Here is a 22,224-nt window from a genome sequence, read left to right on the forward strand (position 1 = left end):
AATGTCCATTTTTTTGAACGGATGAATGCCCTATTTTTCATCCATCAAAAAAACGGATCGGACGAAAAGCGGATGAAAAACGGATGAAAAACGGATGACAACTGACGAAAAACGGATGAAAAACGGATGGAAAACTGATACATTTTGATGTGACTGAACTGATGAACTGAACGGACCATATGTGTGAAAGGGGCCTTAGGTAGAAAATTGCTGATCGTTGTCTTGTTTCTGCAGTTGAGCGTAAAATACTTCATCCAGATCATCCATGATCACATAATCATCCAGAATATGACCTGTTTTCATCTTTTTCCTTATTCTATCTGGTTTGGGATTTTTGAAGAGTATTACTGACATTTTAGCAGGATTCTAGGCTTAAAGAAAGGTTGTCTCCTAAAAAAAATACTAGCTCTGACTAGTATCATACTTCCTATTGCAGATTATGCTTTCATTCAGAGCAGTTTCTCGGTGAACGAGCAAATTTGGGGGCCATTCTGCCAATTTGCCTTCTTTTCACATGAACCTCAGAAGCCGCCCATTGGCCACCTGAATGATAAGTTAGTGGTCATGTAAATCAGGTGTGCCAAGCTGTTGTACATGTGAAGGCATATCACAGACCAGGTAGGACCTGAGTCTTTTTCTGAGGATTTTGGGAGAATGGGGATATGTGAATGAAATGGCCCCAAGGGCAAAATGGAAGTGTAATTTCTTTAGGAAAACATATTTTTACCTAGACAAAAAAATTTAAGGAAAATTGTAATTATATGTAAAAAGAATGTCAATGCGTGTTTGTTTTTTTTTTTTTAACCAATGTGCCACTGAGATATGAAGTAAAATGTTTTATGATAATAGTTTGTCATAGAATGAATTATTACAGATTTTTTATTACAGATTTTTTTTTCCATTAAACATAAAAAAGGGGCTTTTCAAAACATCTGTTCTAACAGCTAAAACCATATAAATTAGTGTACTACATCAGCATTTCTATTAAGAATGACAATGCTGACTCTGTTCTAATGGAAGGTACATGAAATCTCATGACTTGTATGTGTGTAAAAAAAAAAAAAAAAAACCCTCACAATTGTTCTATGGTAAAATGCCTGTTAAAGGCTGTGCCTGCATAAATGTTTGTCCATTTTTGATCACATCAGTGAAATTACTGGGGTTGTTTTATTGTTTTACTAAAGACAAATAGTCTGTTCACTTTTCAAGGGAACTTCAAAACTACTCAGGAAAGGAACATTTTTGGAACTAAAAATGATAACTCTATTTGACACAAAAGATAATAAACTAAACATGGACCTCGGTATTCTAAATCATAAAACAGATTTATGATCAATCTCATCTCTGATGACTCTCTCCTCCCTACCAGTCAATAGCCCTCTCCTTTCCTTCTCTCACAACTTTCCAAGTTTACGTTTTATTGCTGTGTATAGTATGTTTGTGTTTTTATTTTTCCTTTAGAGATTGTTTTACTTAAAATTCTGCTAAAACCCTTGTGTATCAGTACTGCTTGGACCTTGAAAAAGGAGGTACACCCCAAAGCTGGTCCTAAAAATGTAGATGTTAGTGGAAATAAAAAGCTATTACAGACAGTACTCAATTGTTTTTGCTGCAAGTGCACTTAACAGAGGTATAATCACCACAAGCACTTTGCAAGGGAATTTTCACTTAGCTTAGTTAATGAGGTGACACTTTGCTGACTTCCAGTCTTGTGCAAGCAAAATTTTTTATTTTTTTTCCCTTGCACGTGATTGGGTATTCACCACATTCACTAAGCTAATGCTGGGTACATACAGAACAAAATTCAGGCAGTTCAGCAGGGGCCAGCCAAATTTCAATCTGTGAGTGGCTCTCCCGGTTCGACAGAAGTTAATTGAATCGGTAGATCAACTTTTGTCAAACGGTACTGTTGGAAAGCGTATATTCCATCAGCCGCTACAGCCAATGAGCTGCATCACTGATCAGTGTATTCTGACAGGGTCAGAGTCCCACTGTCAGATAGCAAAAGCACAGCAGGGATGATTTCTCCATCCGCCTCGCTTGTGTGGATGGGGGAATTAATTGTTTTTGTTCAGCCTGGCTGCTGGCTGGATGCATGGATACCCAGTTTAAATTAAAATTCCCTTGCAAATAAATCAATGTCTCTTAAGCAACAGCAGAGATCCTTCAGCAAGATTTCCATAATTTGCCACACGTTATTGCTATTCTAATGCAAAAAAGGGTGTTTTATCCTTTTTCTTTGCATTTTTATTTTAAAACAGTTGAGTACTGTCTATTAAACGACTTATTTTTTTTTATTTGCAACATCCATTCAATTTCATGACAAGCTTTTGGGCTATTGCCCTTCTTCTAAGGTCTAATGGATTGCATCCACCAATGTTAAACATATCAGTTTTGGTTTACCAGTCTTCATTTAAGGAAGGGCCCTTTTAGTACAATCATTTGGAAGATTTTAGTCTGTGCCTTAAAGTAAAATAAGCTATCATGACATAGACTGCCTCAGAAGTTGTGCTTTCAATGCTATGGCTAAAAGGGTACATATAGAATGACAAAGTGAAAAAAAAATACAAACATGTATACATAACTAAGTAAACAGGGTTTGAACAGAGAGGTTATAATATTGCATGTTTTTTTTCCGTAAGTAATTTGTTTTGTGGTAGAAAAACTTCTGATGTATAGGTATCATGCAGAAGTCTTCAAAGAACTGCTCCTGCCCTGTGTAAACCTTTCTTTCATCTTTTCCATCTTCATCCTTTTTAATCCATCCTACATAGTGATGTGGCTCATCTAATGGCATTTGTTTGTCTCTAGGAAGTCCTTTGAATATGAAGATGTTCAAACATACAGGCGTCTAATACAACAAACAAACCATCCTCGGATCTCTGAGGAGCCAGCTGAAGTCTCACAATCTACACTCTATCACACACTGTCTGAAGACAACATCTATGAGGACATTATGTGTAGGTTTTCCACAGCATTCTGTGTGTTATTCTAGCATGATAAATTTGCTTTAATTGTAATTTTCTCCATCTTTGTGTCCCTTTTATCTAAGGCTAGCCATACATGACATGTTTTTGCTCTATTCCACTATCCTTGCTAAATAGTGTGGATGGAGAAACCTCCACTTTTGGTCTGTATTCGGCAATGGCAGCATCCACGATTGCCTTTATACAGTGGTGCTGATGAACATGAGTGCATGTGATAATTATCCACCTGGCTCGGTAATTTTCTAATTGACTCTTGTCGAGCCAAGTGGTGCTTGCAGGGCCATTCATGGCTTGAATTTTGGCCGATTCAGTGGGAATCTGCTGAAATTCAGGCTGTCTATGGCCATCTTAAGCATCAAAAAGGATCCACTTCTCCCCCTACCTCCCCAATCCGCACCCAGTTTTCCAAAAATTGCATATCCAGTGTCATGTTATGGTGAAATATGTTGTATTCTCACTCATAAATGCTTCACACAGTGCGCAGAACTAGGAGCATGTGCAGATTGCATTGACTTATAAGGACCAATTCGATTTTTCACTTTAGGTAGCCATAGGCAGGCTGATATCTATATTTGAATACCAGGAATAGTGTCATCTGTTCATCTGCTGTAGTGTAGTTGACCTAATGTTTCCCACAGAGAATAATCTTTGAGATCAATACCAACATCTTCTGATACTCTCATTGTTGAATCCTTCTTCTGAAGGGTAAGGCCATGCATCAGTGCAGGAAGTAGGAAGGTGCAGTAATGGACAGACCAAGCCTCACAAAGTACTTGAAAAAAAGTTAGCGGATATGAAAGGTGTGGCAACAATTATTGACAACTTTCTGGAAAAGCTGTCATTACTGACAGGTGAAACCTGACTACAGTAAACTGAAAGTTGTTACAATGATGATTGGTCTGATGATTGATGCAAGATGGCAAGGGGCAACTAAAGACACCACTAAGTTTTGTGTAATTTACATATTAGAGGGCCCAAAACTTGAGGTTTCCATTGAGCTTGGCAACATGTTTAAGTATATTACAATGTTGAGTAGGTGACGAGGAACTCCTTGGTGGTGCTAAGTTTAAATGTATAATATTAGACCTGTATCTGTTGTTGCCACCGTGACAGGTGTACTTTAATAATTGATTTTGTGCTTCTACTACTGCCCTATTAAAATCTAAACCTTTTGATAGCTTATTGATAAAGTTTGTTTAAAGTGATTTAAGTTGGATTTTAGTCTACAAGTAAATATAATATGCAGCACAGCAAATGTCCTACTGTTCTTTATAACTGGCATGTTATTGGGAAATACCGAGTAGGGACTTTGTAAAAATGTCCTTCAAAGCCCAACTCAAGGCTAAATTATTCATTTTACTTCTTCTTTGCCATACGATTTTCTCAGTCACCTAGCTTGAATGACAAGTAGTGTTACTCAACCAAGGAGATTGAGGATTCTGTTATAAATGTTGGCCCCTTAGGGGTGTCAAGATGGCGCCCTTCATTCATAGTGTACTGGTGCAGAGAGTTCTGTGCATCAGCAAGCACCTTCCAGCCTGGAGAAGAGGAAAAGGGCTTGTAGCATCATGACCTGACTAAAGGCTTTTAAAAAGTAGGTAAGAATATTTAAAAAGAAAACCTAAAAAATAGCAGTGGGATCTTCAGGACAGAGAAGGGGGACAACTTATGGGTGAAGTGTTGAACCTGGATTTGGGCTCTAAAAGTTTTGCCACAAATATGCTCTCATTCAGTAAAAGTTTTTGAAAACACCAAGATAAAAGAAACGTTCAAAGTAATAATTTGTTTACTCCAGATCCTCAGAAGGATAACCCTTACGAAGATATCAAAATCTCTCCTTTACCATTATGGCGGGTCCCAACCACATGGAAGATCCCACCTCCACGATGTACGATAAAAGCACCAAAGGTTGGTCTATTTTTAAAGTTTTCGTTAAATGACTTAACGTGTAATTTCTGCAACAAGGACTCCACCCAGTGGCCATGGAGCTCAAGTACTAAGTCAGTTTATTCACATGCACCTATAATATCCAGTAAGTTTTTGTATAGAGAAGAAATGAAGATCGCACCTTTACACATTAGGAAAGGGTTCTTGAACATTGCCACGTCACCATGATGATATGAATGAATGTCACAGATTATATGTTCTTAACTACAGAATACAATATTTAAAAATTTAAGCAGATGAAGCCTTGGGTTGTTCCTATTAGAGTACATGATGATATAAACTGTGCACATTTACATTACATTGACATTTTTAATGTGCTATAGTCATAAAGGTTAACATGTAAATTGCACACCTAACCGAGGACAAGTAACAAAATTAAATTGGTTTACATTTTTTTACAAAAAAGTATATCTCCAAAAAAATTTTTTACATATTAACAAAATAGGGAATTCAATTTGTTAAATAGTACAGATTTTTAGGCACCTGTATAGTATTATAAATGATAATCTATAATATTGATAATGATAAACTAGAAAATCCAATCATTTTTCAGATGCCATCAAGAAACTTTTTGAAAAGGCAGACATTGGAGCTGAAAAGTACCAAGCTGTATATTCACAAGAAGTCTGCAAAGGATTCTACCTTACCGGTAACATTGATGGAGTGGAAAGTGTTCAAAAGCGGAGGAGAGACTGCAAAGAAGAAAAAGAAGTTCCCTAGAGTATGTATGATTTGTGTTTTTGCTGTTGATATGTCCTAGTATGCAATATGATATATTAAGGGCCCGTTTACACTACGTTGTTTCAGTAATACACGTGTTACTGCACGCTTTACTGCAATGCACAATATTTGTATTGGCGTATTGCAGTGGCATTCATTCTGAAAGGCACCCCAATGCACATTGGTGACGGACTAACATTGCAGTAGAGCATGCAGCAATGCACGTCAAAAAAATTCAGTTTTTATATTTTATATATGCTTTAGGGTACACTGTTACATTTGTTTACATACATAGTAGAGGGCACGCTTGACTGTCAGACAGCATCATACCTTTTTGTAATACAGTCTCCTTTACCGTCTTTTCTTTAAAGCAGTAGTAAACCACACTAGTTTTTTTTTTTTTTTTAAACCCTGCAAGGTAAAGGCATAATGTGCTAGTATGCATCGCATATTAGCACATCATGAAGTACTTTACCTTAGAACAATGCCCTCTGGTGCCGTGCGGTCAGCGCTGACAGGCGCTTCCATCATCACCTGGTCTTCCTTCCAGGGTTGCGTTCTCTGGCCATCTGATTGACCGTGCTGCGAAGAACGTCACTCCTGAGTGTGCACGGGGGAGTCACGGAGCTCTGAAGGGACGGCACGAGTATACTGTCCCTTCAGAGCGTATGTGCCGGTGATGTCATTGACTACATGCAGTGTGAAATTCTCCTGAACCGTGCAAGTTTAGGAGATACTCACTGTACCTACACGTGAGGTTGGGTTCACACATATGTGAATTGTATGCGGGTTTCCCGCAGTCGGAAAGAGTCGCAGTCAGCTGCAGTCCGCATTTGGAAAGAGTCCTGTGCATCTTTGGTTCTGATTCAGGTGCAAATTCAGGCAAAAATTTGAACCGGATTTGCACCTGAATTGGTGAACAGGGACGCACTGGACCCCCTGCTGTGAGCAGCGGCTGCAGCATGTGTGAGCCCAGCCTAAGTCTTATTATAGGCTCACCTGTAGGTAAAAGTGCCAAAAAAGGATTTACTAAGACTTTAAGTCTACATAGTTTATCCGGGAAGTATAAACAAACTTCGTCTCCTGCGTGCTTTGCCTTTACGCAGATTTACATGCATGTGTTCAGAAGAGTGTTCAGAATATCTAATTTGCCCCTGGACACCCATATTTCTATTTTCCCTAAACATAGCTAAACTGAATGCACCTAAATGCAAGTAAAATGTGCAAAGTGTAATTTATGGCATTAAAATGATTATTTGCCTTTAGAAATGAAGGCATATAATTGCAGGTTTTTTGCGTGTGAATAAGGCCTTAAAGCTGTATTATTCCCAGCACAAAGAAAAATCCAATATGGCCAAAGCTGAATCTTCTTGTCAGAGCTAATGAAACAAGGAACGCCTATTAATAATTTCTGCTTATTATTCAATCTTATACATTCTACTCCAGACAAACTTTGTAATTATACACTTTCCCTTATTACAATAATAATTATCTTCTAAGGTAATAAATGAAAGGGATTATTATTCCAAGATAAATGCACAGGCCTGACTAACCACAAAGTAAACAAAAAGAATTCAACTATTGCTTTAAATATTACCAAGCCAGAATTACTTTGATTTCTTCCTCCATGCTTCAGAATATCGTTGTCCAATGCCAGAGAATAGATGGAATAGTAATTGACCAGTAACTTAATTAAAAAAGCTTTAACATGCTTTTTTTTTTTTTTTTTTTAGTTGAATATATATTTAATTATTTTCTGGAAAAGACTATACAGCATGTATTAAGCAACAATAGGATGGATACGAGCTTCCTATAAAACTGTAAAGCCTCATACACAGGATGAGAATATTGGACAAATGACCGTCCTACTTTTTTGGATATGAGACAAAAAAAAAATAAAAAATTAAGAGGTTACTAAACTTACGAAATATTGTAGGGTAGATAACAACTATGGATGTGATGTAATGTATTCTTGCGTTTTCAAGCATTCGTATTCTTGCTCTTCTGATTTTTATTCGGGCAAATGCTTTACTGATTAAACAAAGATTGTGTGATCTGATATCCTATGAGAAAAAATTTTGTGTTTGTCCCTTTGGACAATTTCAGATGGTTGGCTCTAGAAAGCTGTATACCAACAATCCGATTATGGTACGTTTGCTTTGACAGCGGTGATTTTCTGATTGTGTGTACTAGGCTTAAAAGAGAAGTTTGGGTTTTTGTTTTTTTGTTTTTTCAAAAACATACCTAGGTGGATGCAGCATTGGTCTGATGCTGCACCTGTCCCCCACTAGCTCTAAGATTGGGAATCGAGCGATCAAAGACCACTGATAGCTTGGTTCTCAGAGCTCCATGAGCAGAGAGCTGGTGACAGTCAGGAGGAGGGCGGAAGCAGCTAGCTCAGGCTCTCAGCTGCTCTGTGAGAGGCTGATCCAGGTGCCGGTCCAGGGTTGTGGGCAGATCCCGACTTTATTGTTGAGATCTTGCCCCAGCCAGCACTGTGACATCAGCTGACAATGGGCTTCGGCCCACTGTCTGCTGAAATCTGGTCACAGGAGTGCAGAACGTGCTGCACTTATGTGATCCACAGGAGAAGCACAGCCAAATGAGCTTTGGCTGTACTTCTCCTTTAAGACATTGTATGAAATAATGTTGGACACTGCATGAAGACCTAAGCCAGATCAGATGAATGAACAAGGTCATCCATGTTCTATAAAATATATGGGCGCACATCTCCAAGGAAAATGTGCATTAACCATGATAAACTGGTAGTTCTATTGAGATTAACGTAACACGCTTTTGATTTTAACATTGTGACCATCATTTACATTCTTATAGGACACATATAAAAAAAAAAAACTCATTTTTTTTTTTAAATAAACATTTTTGTGTTCGCTTTTTGAAATTAGTCTTACTGTATTGTAATCTCTGTTGGCTCCTGTCGGTGTTTTCCGAGACCACTAGAGGCAACTGCACAAACTATCCAAGTACACAGCAGTACCATGGCATTGGGGATGTAACCTTTCACATCCCATTTCCTTATAGAAAGATAAATGGGCAGGAATCACTGCGAAAAATAAGTAAATTGTTGTCCCCTGGATTTTGAATAAACCATATTTTTCATGTTCACTCTTAAGGGATGTATTTTAGAAAACACATTTAGTGATTTTAAAGCATTTATGTCTTTAACAATACTTAACTAACTAACATGTATGATCATTGGAAATGCCCTGTAACAGTATAGGTTTTCATTTTGTGTTTACAAGTATGAAGTCAACTGCACAGGATGTAATTTTTTAAAGAAGGAAACACACAAAAAATCCTTCCTGCCATAACTGGTTATCTCATTGATGCAATGTGTGGGCTCTACTAAATATATTCCTCTTTTTGCCAGCTTCTAGTATCTGTTGTAGTTTTATTTAATTGAGAGTGGAATACTTCTCACGGAGTACCGCTGACCCTTGTAATTGCTTTGCATTAATATTACTGATATTAAGTGCATGTGAAGCCTACACATAAAACCAACACATGAGAAGCTTAATGCCTGGTACACATGATGAGATTATTGGATGAATGATCGACCATTTTTTTTTTTTTGCATGCTGATCTCATATCGAAAATAAAGAGTTTACTAAACTTACAAAAATTCTCGTATGTCAGAATAAAAATTCGGAAGTGATGTAATATGTTGTAGTGTATTTTCGAGCGACAACTGTACTGCGTAAACAAAAATGGTACAATCTGGTATCGTAGCAGAAAAAATGTCATGCTTGTCCCATTAGATAAGATTGAATGAACTGTTGTGATAGGCTCTCGAAATCTGTGTTCTAACGATCCGATTATTGTACGATCGCTTCAAAAGTGGTATTTTTCGTACAATTTTCTGATCCTGTGTACAGACCATTAGCATCATCACTTCGACTTTCATTCCAGGAAGGAAAAGACTTCACAAGCTATTATGTGGTCTCCCATCAGGAAGCAATACATCAGTCTGACATTTCTTTTGAGTACTGTTTATAGCTAGAAAGAATCAAGACAAGGGGCAAAAAATGACAGCTTCAGGCCAATAGCAAATTGTTTACTGGTGTGTAATTCATGTTCTATTTCCTTGCATCACATTTCAGTCCATTGTAATTTGTTTTAAGTATATTTACACCCAAAAAGCAAAAAATGTATTATATTTTAGCTTACCGGTCCTTATACATTGTGGATGTAGTAGTGTTCTTATTTCTGGCTAATTACTTTTTCAGTAAGCACAGAAAATACCTGTTGGTCGTGTCAGAAGTGCAATGTCCTTGTCCCTTTCTTTGAGTTGAACATAGATCTCAAAAAATGTTATCTTCCCTCCAAGCTATCTTTTGTAAACTACCAATTTCCCACCTCATCCCATGTAACGAATGAAGTGAGAAGTACGTTTTTGTAGTCCAAATCAAGTGAGCAGCCTAGGATGATCACTACGGCTCCCCTATAGATACAGGAGAGTTGAGTGTTGCCACCCTAGGGCAGAAAGTGTGTTGTTTTTAGGATCACCAGGTAAAAATAAAAGGAAAAATAAAAAAAACAGAAAAATTAGAACAAATGCAGCCATCAAACCTAAGAAGTGGTAAGCTGAAATGTATTATATGTTTGATTTTGGGTTTGGATCCACTTTAAAAACATACAAACTAAAACACGGTATTTGGGTACTTTTGTGTAGATTGACAATAACATGGTACAATCTGGAATTTTTATATTTAAATTTATTCATTTATTTGACACAGCTGGTAATGAAAATACAAGATATCTTTGATACAAAGCGTGGAAAAAAGAAGGTCAAAGTCCAGACATTTAATGGACAGGACACAACTTCATCCAAAGGTAAGTCTCTTTACTATTTAATCCTTGCCGCATCACTAAAGGCTCGTACAACACTATAAGAAAATCGGGCGAACATTTTCGTCTAAAGAATTTTCGTACGATTTTCATATAGTGTGTACAGAACTTTCTACAGACAATTCTAGAAGGCACAAACTCTTGTACGGGAAAAAACAAATGATTTTCGTTTTAATGTGTACCGTTTCAGTACGTTTTTTTGTATGTGAAAAATCTGAAAAGAAAGACTGCGCATGATCAGAAACCATAAACAACAAAAAAAGATTTTGTCTTACGAGAATTTTTGTAAGAATTTTCGTAAGAATTTTCGTTCATCGGATCCGATTTGCTGTGCAACGAGGAAAATCGGACAATCATTCGCCCGATTTTCTTATAGTGTGTACCCCACTTAAGCAGTGTGATTTACAGCTTCATAGTACCAACGTAGAGTCACAGAATGCTGTTTATAAGTCATATTAACCTTGCTCAGAAGGGATGCCTGCTTTCTTATAGAAGAGATTTTTAACACCATTATTAGCACATTTGTATAAAAATTTATATTTTTAAAGATATCTGCCCTATTATTAAAAGATCATCCTCTGTTGACCTTGCCATATACAGCCAACGTTCATTAGTTGAAAACCGTATAATCTAGGTTACTGTATATGGTAAGATATGCATTGAAACAATGTTGTATATTTACTGTTCATTGTTGCCATTTCTTATTTTGCAGGAGAAGCTAGTGAGTCCGAAAGTGAGGCAGAGGATCGTCAAAAAAGTAAGCAAAGTAATTATTAAAAAGGAAGTGTAATCTCAAAAAAACGTATGCATTTAAAGTGTATCTAAAGCAAAAACATTTGCTTAGGTTCTGGATCAAGAAGGAAGGATTAGAACCCTTGCCAGGTTTTTGTTGCTGTCTTGTGTCCTCATTTTTCCTCCCTATTTTTCTTAGCCATCACTGTCACTGGGGCTGAAAGTAAACCCAAATCCAATATTTTGAGTTGTCTCCAGTACAGGAATAAAGGGGAAATTTTAAATTGGCACACCTGCGCTGGTCATATTTAGGACTTTTTTTTTTTTTTTTTTTAGGCATCCAATTCGCATGATATGTGAACCAAACCGGCTTTCTATGCAGCTGGCTCACATACCGTATATATTCGAGTATAAGCCAACTTTTTCAGCACATTTTTTTTTTTTTTTATGCGGAAAAAGCCCCCCTTGGCTTATACTCGAGTCAGTGTCCCCACTTACCTCTCTCTGGTGCAGTGTGCACGTGCCTTTTGGGAAAGCCCATGTACGTTCGGCTATTCCTGGGCAGACGGCGCATGTGCTGTGATGTGTTGGCGCAGGGCGGCGCCATTTTTAAATGTAAAGCGCCTCACCGAAAGGTAAGTGAGACTCCTCCACAGCCCTTGCATCTCCTCAGGAGATGAAGTGCTGTGGGCATGGTACAGAAGATTCTCCTGTACTATGCCCTCAGCACTGCATCTCCTGTACTATGCTTACAGCCCTGCATCTCCTGTACCATGCCTGTACCATTCCTGTACTATGCTTGTACCATCTCCTGTACCATGCCCACAGCCCTGCATCTCCTGTACCATGTCCGCAGCCCCTGTTTTGGGTCTCGTGGTGGTCCAGTTGGGTCCAGTAGCTGCTGCACATTCCACCCTAGGCTTTTACTCGAGTCAGTTTTCCCAGTTTTTTTGTGGTATATTTATTTAGGTGCCTCGGCTTATATTCGGGTCAGCTTATACTCAAGTATATATGGTATGTCTAGGCTGGCTGCAGTCCATTTAAAAAAAAAAAAAAGTGTGCATTTTTCAGTCCAGTTTAGATGGTTTTTCAAGTAAAGATTTGCACCTGAATCACACCTGAACCGGGGAACAAAACTGAACCAGATTCCTTTTAAAAAACCACATTGAAACTGCAGCCAGACATATGTGAATTGGCCCTTAAGGGGGACATATGCAGCAAATTGAAGACAAAACCTGGGGGGAAATAAGAGGAAGGATAAAGCATTGTTTTTCTGCAACAGAACAAAAGAAAATTTTTTAACCATTTTTGAGGAAATTTTTTTTTTTATCTAACAAACGTCACAGGTATTTTCTCTAATTAATTAATGTTTATAAAATATACATTGATATGCATTTGTTGGGAGTATGTTGCAGTGTTTGTCCTTGGATATATTTCTACACCTTTTATTTTATGGCTTATATTTGTAGCATTTACCTTGTCAACCAATTTTACTTTTTGGAAAATATTTTTTCACGCTAATGAATTATATGAATTTGTATTATTTTTGTTAGAAGTTCTATAGCCATATTTTTCTATTAGTGTTTTATTACCTTTTTTTTTAGGGGACCACTCTGCCTATTTTCTAAGTAGGCAGTACTTCAAATTTGGTTTAGATTTCAAGGACTTTGTTGCCTGACAACCAACTCAGCCAGATTGCCACTTGCGTCTGCTAGCAGTTCATATGATTGTGAACCATCTGAGTGGTGGGCTACAACACTAGTACTAAAAACAGCAAGACCATGTCATAAGTCAGATTGGGGCACAAGGCAGCGTTTCTGGTAAGGATCCCCTGATGCCAGATAGGGAAAAAGGCAACTAACGGGCCGATGATGAGCTCGTTATATCCTTGATAGTCTGGAGCAGTGCATTCTGGAGAACAGGTGGTAAGCCAGATAAAAATGTTAAGCAGTTGCTATTTTGGTGCTGGCAATATGTAATCCTGAAAAAATTAATTCAATTTGCCTTGTCCTTTTATATTAGGATAAAATAAAAACCTTTTATGTGTGTGAACCAGAATAGCATGTTTTTTTTTTTTGTTTTTTTTAATCAGTACTTGTGTATGAAGTCTCCACCACTCCCTTTCCTTTTAACGCACTCCCTTTCCTTTTAAAGCAAAGCCATTCGGCTTTGTCACAGATTTCCCATAACTTACTTGAAAACCGGCTATTAATGAAATCAACCAATCTCTTTTGATTAAAAAAAAAAATCAAAAGCTAAACAGGACAATGGTTTTATAAATCCAGAAAACCTTGTCTTTCTTGATGGACCAGCCTAGTTATCATAGATGAGAAGGTTGAACATGTGTTTACTTGATGACTGGGCAGGACTCCTAGGCCATCTTTACTAATCTCATGACGCCCATAACGACGTTTCTCAATAGCTGATTTACAAGGAACTGAGAGCCCAAAAAATAAAGTTTACACTCCCTTAAGTTCTAAGGTATTTAAGCAAGAATTATGGTTTAAAAAGGACAGCATAGCTTAAAATATTGGAAGCTCCATTTTAACAGTTTCATAAAAATTAAAAAAATGTTAAGCATGAAACCAAGTTGAATCAATGTTTGTTAATGTCTTATGCAGAACACAATAAGCGTTTGGCTCATGTCCAGAATTCCCTGAAGCGTAACCCCCACTACCAGACTCTGGAACGTGACCTAATCGAACTCCAAGAGCAGCAACTATTTGAGCTGTTCGTGGTTGTCTCTCTGCAGAAGAAGCCATCGGGAGATACCTATGTTCCCTATATAACACAGCAGTACCCCAGTAAGGTAAAGTTTTTTTTTTTTTTGTTTTTTTTTTTTTTTTTTAGCTATTAAAGAATATCATAATATATATCCGTTCAAAGTCTCATGCATTCAATTTTCACTATGCCACCAGGAGATGCTAGAGGTGGATATTATGGGATTTAAATATAACTGGCCCTAGTCCTAAAACAGGGGTTCTTTTTTATGATTAGGTTACAGTATGACTTCAAAAGATAGCTTGATTATCTCTACATATCAATACACAACACGCTACAATTAGAACAGCTGAAAAAAAAAAATAAGGATAGGATTAGAACAGCCGAAAGAAAACTAAGGATTTAAAAATAAACATTTATTCTATTTTATTATTTTAAATGGCAAATCATAAATGCAGAAGCTGGCTACAACTAGAGAGATTTTTATTTTTGTGTTTTGCAATTAAAACTTGGAATTCAACTAAAGTTACTGAGAATGTTACTCCATGTCATTTTAATACATAAAGTTGATTTCTCTAATTTGATTTCAGGTTCAATATTACTGTACATAGAATCTTGTTTCAGATTATTTTATTCTTTATTATTCTATTCATTTGATTCCCATATCCTCAAAGAGCGTGGATACCCCCAGTTAAGAACGCCTATCTTAAGAGGTTGGGCAAGCATATAGGCACAATTCGCCCAGCTGATTCCTTATTAAATCGGGCAATCGCAAAAAAGTGTAATTTATATAGGAGCTTACTAGTCCTTGGTGTGGTGGCTGCATTTGTTCTAATTCCTCAAACATTTTTTTTCCTGTCCCGGGTTGACTGTCACTTCTCCACTTTATCTATTAAGGAAAATCATGTTGCCACCCAAGTCTGCTCTCCTGATATGGACTACAAACATGTTTGTATCTCTTCATCTTCATATCCATTATATGGGGGGGGGGAGGGGCTGAGCAATTGGTAATTTACAGAAGATAGCTAAGAAGAAAGATATTTTTATGTGCAGCTCACAGGAAGTGACAAGGGCATTGCATGTATGCCAGGGTCAACAAGTATTTTCTGTATTTGCTGAAAGCATTCTTGGTTTAGAAAAAAAAAAAAAAGAAAACCAATGCAGCCACCACATTTAAGGACAGTACGCTGTAATAAAATGCATTCTTGTTTGTGGGCTTAGCTATTATTTTAGTGCTGATAGGACCAGTACTCATCTTGTTCTCTTCACCAGTGCAGCCTTAACTGCTTTACTACACAGTGATACAATGCAAAATGCAATATCTCAGAGCAAGAATAGAAGCTCGGGAGCATATTCTCTTACCACCCCTAGAGGAGTTGTCTTACCTTTATAGTATAAAGAGTACTAATATTATTTTTATAAAGTCAGCCTTTTTTAACTACCTGTTATTATATTTATATTATTCATGCTTCTTGACATTTCCAACAGAATGATCATCCACTGAAGCAATCTAAAGACACAGAGGAGAGGTTAAAAGTCATCCCACAGTTTTGTTTTCCTGATTCAAAAGACTGGGCTCCTGCATCAAATTTTAAGAGGTAATCATTTTGAAATCTATAATCTGTTTTGCTTTGAAATAAATTTTTTGGTGATGGTATTGAAAACAAATATATATATATATATTCTTTTTTACCCTGTACATATCAGCACATTTACTGTATTTTTAGATACGTGAAAAAAAGATTCAGATGTATAACATTACAAAAATGTCTTGTTTTAGTGAAACCTTTTCATTTGTACTGACTGGTGAAGATGGCAGCAGGTGGTTTGGCTATTGTAGGAAGCTTCTGGTAAGAATCACTTTCCTTTTATGGGTGTTGGTTATAATAAAATGGAAATATTGGTTCCTATAAGGCTGACAATTTAACTGCCTAACAAATGTTTATATAGTGTTTTCTTTGAGTTCTGTAAGAAATAATATGGAAACATAAATATAAAAAATATGCCTGGAAACTGTTCCTAATATTTAGAAACTAGAAATGAATAGTTAGTGAACACAGACAGTTGCCCCCTTTAAAAAGTGCCTATTACTTTGTAATTCTGACTTGTTCAGTGAGTGGCTAGCCATGTAGTAGCTGACTTCCTACAAGCATTCTCTGTGTCAAGCCTAATGCCACCAACAGTGTCTATCATGAATGTGAAACAATCAGTGTTAGTTGTAGGTTGCTGTAATCCATTAGATTACCTTTTTAATTGAAAACAGGTTGTAATTTTAACAAATTTGCCTAGTGTATGGCCAGTTTAATTAATGAAAAGAAGGCTCTAGAAGAGTTTTTTTGTTTCACTGACTGCTTCTTTAGGAGTGAGGTGTTCAACAAAAAAATATCAGTGATCACCCTGTTGGGACCATAAGGAACTCAAAAACCATGCACACAGAAGGAAAAAGGGTGGTAGGACAGGCGCTAAACCCAATCCCAAAATAGGGAGAAGGTTTTTTTGGGGGGGGGAAACAAACAGGCTCATAGATGTAAACCCAAGACTATTGCAGGGTAGATCTCCTGTGGCAGATGTTGAAAGGAATATTTCTGAAAACCTATAATAAGCCCATACATCCCCAAAAGGAGTAACGCTAAAACACTTTTATCCTTACGCCTACCTTTTGATTCATTACGTAATATATAATGCATACATTTTCTTCAGATGGTGATAAATATGGCTGTTTTTGGGCTTGACTAAAGAGATTGATGTTATACTGTGGTTGGGTTTGTGTTCATGGGGCTTTATTCACTAAGATGAAATACTATGCATGTTTTTATTATCTTTTCTTTTTAATGCAAGTTTTTGGATTTTAACACAATTTGTGTATACTGCCTTTTTAATAGATGATAGACCTTAAAAATCCCATATGCCCCTTCTTTGTCCTGAGGGACAGATCTTGATATTCTTGTCCAAGAACAGCGAGCTGTGAGAATTCTGGAACTATGTTCTTGTTACATAATCCCATTGAGGTGTCAGGAAGGTTTCATAGGTGTTAATTCTATGATTTACACAGCTGAAGGTTTGAATTGTTGCCAAAACACGGGGGTAGATATGGTAAAATGTATTATAAGTGGAAAAACTATGACATTTTACAATTTTGTAAGTGTTGTTAATGGCTTTTCACATAATAGAACATGGTAACATGCACTGGTAGAATACATTTTAAAGAGGAAGTTGTTTTCAGGCTTACAAAGTCACCAAAGAAAAAGATAAAAACTGGCCCAATAATTATGCAATAATACCATTGTCCATGTTAGTATGTACCACTTTAATTTTATTATAGGCTATGTTTCAAAGAAAAAAATATAAAAGCAATCATTTTGTTCTCCTCTATTTTAGCCTCAAGGTAAAGGGAAACGTCTGCCTGAAGTTTACTGCATAGTAAGCCGTCTGGGCTGTTTCAATCTGTTTTCTAAGGTAAGTCTTAGGCATGCCATACATGATTCCAGCGGCATTGATCGAGCAAACAGACTGGTTATACATGAGTCAACCGAGAGATTGACTTCTGTACCACCAGTCTGCCCATAGATGGATCAAAATTCAGCCGATTCATCAGGAATTCTGATCCATTTATGGCCAGCTTTAAGAATAAATTTGTAGTAAAACATTCATGTGCTATATTTAAATGCATCAGTATAAAACGAAAAGCCCAGTTGCAAACAAAATCTTTTTAAACAATGTTTGCATAGAGTGGAGAAGGGTTTAGATTAGAACCATTCATATAAGTACCTTCTGGACTCCCTGAATGCTTGCGTTTTCTTTTTCCGATATTTGCATGTCAAATGCATTATGTTTTGCCATAAATCACAAGATTTACTCCTGTTGTCAGTGTCCTAATTTTTTTTCTATAAGCTTTATAAAAATGACTTTCTCCTTCAACCTCCATTAGATCTTAGATGAAGTAGAAAAGAGGAGAGAAATGTCTCCAGCTCTGGTGTCTCCATTTATGCACAGCGTCATGGAAGCTCCATTCCCTGCACCTGGACGAACCATAACAGTAAAGAGCTTGTTACCAGGATCAGGAAATGAGGTATTTCTACCTTTTAAAACTGTTTACTCTAGGGTTCGCTATAGAAAGGCAGATATCTCTAACACAGGAAGATGGGTAGTAACACAGCTGCATCCCTGCTCTGCTGAGACCAAAGAGATAGTCACTCCAACTGTTTTTGATTTACTGATGTGGTACACAGCTGTGTTTCCCTTTCTCCATAGAAGGGGGGTGACCAATGCTTGCATTAACAGAGATTTTCTATCAAGCTGGGAAATCTGTATGTGTGTTAATGAGCACTTCTAACAGTTGTAAGTGATACTTAAGATGGCCTCACTCAGTGCTGCAGGCTATAGTTGGCACTGCTGATCAGTGTGTTTCAATGACAGGGAAGCCTCCCTGCTGCCAGAATACAATATTGCAGTGGGAGGGATACCCCATCCACATTGAATGTGTGGATTGGGGAATCGAGTCATTTTCTTTTGTTCAACACAGTGGTTTGCCAAAAAATAAAATTACTCCTGTATGGCCAGCCATAGATTGGCTGTGTTAGTTGAAGAGATTGGGCTATATATGTGGCCATAGACACGGTTGTGATTCACATGTAATCTATTAAGTTAAGCACTCCTTTTGGAAAGTATTTTTACTGGTATAAGATAGAACCTGAGTAAAAAAAATGTTGAAAGTGCTCTTTATGACACAAGACTTGACAACATTTTGGAATAAACTCTCAGCAAACATTGTTATTTCTATACAGAAAAATAGAGCACTCTACTACCACACCAAGAAAGTTGGACAACTTGGAGAAACAGCAGTGATGTGTGTAGGCACACAGATGAATGGGCAGATCCCTTATTGTCTGGGAGATGTCTGTGTATGACCAACCTTAAAATGAAATAGTATTTTAAAGTCCTCCAATATATACCATGAGCCTATATGTCAAATATAAAGTAAAATGTAGTAAATCTGTATTCGGTCCCAGAATTACTGACATACAGATATGCTTAAAGTTTTTATCATAAATAATTAACATTAGATCAGGCACCATGTATAATAAACAAGTATATTCATAATAAATTCCTGTTGCAATTACAACTACTCCACTGTATAAAAAATACAAATTAGCAATCATATTGTACTGATTGAAGAACAAGAAATAAACAGCAGTGTAATGAAACCTTGTATCTCCATGTGATATTCATTTAATGCATAGTATGATATGTTACATCACAGACTTCAACCCTTTTATACAGAGTAGATGAAAAATACAATGAATATAGAGATTGTAACACAGCAATATTATCTAAAGTAAAAGCCTCTCTAAATGTGACTGGTCCTCTTTAAATATACTCTTTAACATTTCTATGGCAATAACTTTTTAACAGCGTGAAATAAACATTTTAAATACTATATATATATATATATATATATATATATATATATATATATATATATATATATATATATATATATATATATATATATATATATATATATATATATATATATATATAATATATATGCTCACAATGTGTCTGTATGCCCCTCCTTATCTGCAGGTCATTGAGCTGTGTCGGCCAATGGACTCCCGTCTGGAACATGTAGACTTTGACTGCTTATTTAAGTGTCTCAGTGTCTGCCATCTTATTAAAGTCTTCGCTTCTCTTCTACTTGAGAGACGGGTTATCTTTGTAGCTGACAATCTTAGGTGAGAGAGCAAATAAAAATTATGCTTTTTACTTTTTGGTGCATTTTTTTTTTTTTTTAAACCTTTACTTTTCTGCAACATTATATTTTTTACCTTCCCCATTGCCATCCTGTTAATTTCCTTGAGACTATGGTTATTTTTTATATCATCAGTAAAAAAAATATGCATATCTTTGTGAGACAATTGTCATAATATTACTTTTTTTTTTCTCCAGCACTCTATCCAAGTGTGCCCATGCAGTGGTTGCAATGCTTTATCCATTCACCTGGCAGCACACCTACATCCCTGTCCTTCCAGCTTCCATGATTGACATTGTGTGTTCGCCCACTCCATTCCTTATTGGTATTCTGTCGTGCTCATTGCCTCTGCTAAGGGACCTCCCTATTGAAGAGGTGGGTAAACTAGTGGGGTTTTTTTTTCCCTTCAATTAGTAAAATTAATTTTGTAATTGCCCACATCTCAAGTCTTGTAGTCGCAAATAAGAGACCATTATAATATCAAATGGTGGTGATTGGTGCATCTGAGCATGTCAGATTGTTGCATCTGATAATACTGTCTTTAAAATTTATATATTATTATTATTCTACAGTATTTATATAGCGTCAACAGTTTGCAATGTGAGGAAAGACAATACAGTTACAATACAATTCAAAACAGGAGGAACTAGAGGGCTATATATATATATATATATATATATATATATATATATATATATATATATATATATATATATATATATATATATATAAAATAGGTTATCATATTTTAATACCATACTTCAGGCACCTTGTATAAAAGCCACATCAATTCATATTAAATCACAACCATTCTACTACATATTAAATACAAATTAATTATTAAGTATTACTCCTTACTTAGAATATCAGTCAACCCAAAGCCCATATTGTTCACCAATTACTCACTGGCTACTTTTTTATTTTTTATTTACTGCTGCCCCCCCCCCCCCCTTTTTGTTTTTTCTATTCTCTGTCCCTCTGGTGCATACTCCATAATATTACTGTAAATATGTGTTCACTATGCAGGCAGGCATGTATAGCAGGCCCTTGTCTGCACTGTAGAATCACATACTATATAACACTCTATAAGTACCCCTGCATCCCTGTCTGGCTCCCCCCATTCCTGCACCTTACTATTTGTTCATCCTTGTGATGGACATCTCTACTGACCACTAGTGTAGACACCAGGTGTTGGAAGGGGTAGGGTGAAGCAAAAATCCTGGGAATGGCAGTCACTATTTGCATATTAGAGCCCCCAGGTGTCAGAACTCCAAGGGAGCTCTATTAGGTTTTCATGCTATTTATATCTCCTTGCAGTTTAGGACGGTCAAACACAGGTTTACTTTAATACTACATAGTAGGTTGTGTTTCAGATCATGGTCCTACCAAATAAACGGTGAATTTTACAAATCATTATATCCAGTCATTGTATAAGTTGTTTAATGCCTCCTATCCTCCATGTGTGAAACATATTTATAAAAGTTTTTCTTCTTCTAGGTTTTAATTGTTGATCTCTGTGGCAACAAGTTCATTCAACAGGTGAGCTTTTTTCTACTCTTTATGTAGACTCTCTGCATTATCAATGACTTACTTTTTATGTTATTCATATGTTATGTGAGAATGAGCTAGCCGTATTAATTGATAGTTGCTAAATAGACCATAAGTCTGTTACCTATGGGCGGTGATACTCACTCTAGGTGTATGCTGTATGCTTTTGTGAACTAGAAAAGCGTATACATTTAGGTCATCTTTATTCACCTGAGTTCGGGTGAATTTTAGTCCCTGCCCTGTGATTACATACTCAATCTATTGTAAATTGATTTCCAAACTGACAACTCAGTCTGGTGCTTGGGGCATTCTGCCACAAAGTGGGCGTTTCATAGATCTACCATCTGGCTTCCCTCCAAACTTCTCCACCTTTCTATAGAGCACCGAGTGCACAATGCACGTTTTTCTTTTGTCCTTAAACTTGACCTGCCCATATCAAGATTATCATTTGGACACCTGCTTATAGGTTGCCACCTAAATGACACATTATCAGGTTTAACATGTTTACCAGGGAATAAATTATAATAATAAAAAAGAGATAAGAGTAACAGCTAAAAATAAGCTTTATGTATATACATTTAATTTTATGTTGATGAAAATATTAATTAAGGTCTACTGTATGTATAGCCATTTTTGTTTTCATTTGGATTGAGAAGAAGAGGGCTAAAGCTTAATTACATTTTTGTGCTGGCTGTGTCCTATTGGGAAGATTTCACTGCACTTCCTGTCTGGAGATTCAAGTTAGAAGAAATGTCTACAAAGAAGGAGAATTCTCCTCCTACACAGTTGTCATCAGAACAGGTGTTCTTATTGAAAGATTTCACCTTACTTTTTGTTCTAATGACAACTCTAAAATTTTGGATTACACATCAAGTTCTGTTCTGGCAACAATGGTCATCAGAACAAAAGAGGGAGAATCTACCCAGTGGAGACACAGACAACAATAAA

General features: G+C 36.6%; 1 protein-coding gene across 2 annotated transcripts in view; it reads left to right on the plus strand.

Annotated features, from left to right (window-relative positions):
- DENND2C (DENN domain containing 2C) overlaps positions 1 to 22,224 on the plus strand; it is a 62,252-nt gene that overhangs the window by 33,846 nt on the left and 6,182 nt on the right. For both annotated transcript variants that reach the window (XM_082247739.1, XM_082247740.1), the window contains exons 3-15: positions 2,812 to 2,960; positions 4,783 to 4,895; positions 5,488 to 5,655; positions 10,412 to 10,508; positions 11,236 to 11,280; positions 13,877 to 14,064; positions 15,465 to 15,574; positions 15,757 to 15,826; positions 17,355 to 17,432; positions 17,905 to 18,045; positions 19,563 to 19,711; positions 19,926 to 20,103; positions 21,226 to 21,267. In XM_082247739.1, the coding sequence (XP_082103865.1) occupies positions 2,812 to 2,960; positions 4,783 to 4,895; positions 5,488 to 5,655; positions 10,412 to 10,508; positions 11,236 to 11,280; positions 13,877 to 14,064; positions 15,465 to 15,574; positions 15,757 to 15,826; positions 17,355 to 17,432; positions 17,905 to 18,045; positions 19,563 to 19,711; positions 19,926 to 20,103; positions 21,226 to 21,267 (1,528 nt within the window). The remainder of the gene's footprint in view (positions 1 to 2,811; positions 2,961 to 4,782; positions 4,896 to 5,487; positions 5,656 to 10,411; positions 10,509 to 11,235; positions 11,281 to 13,876; positions 14,065 to 15,464; positions 15,575 to 15,756; positions 15,827 to 17,354; positions 17,433 to 17,904; positions 18,046 to 19,562; positions 19,712 to 19,925; positions 20,104 to 21,225; positions 21,268 to 22,224) is intronic.

This window comes from Pelophylax lessonae (genome assembly GCF_965119305.1).
Source record: "Pelophylax lessonae genome assembly, chromosome: 2".
Lineage (NCBI taxonomy): Eukaryota > Metazoa > Chordata > Amphibia > Anura > Ranidae > Pelophylax > Pelophylax lessonae.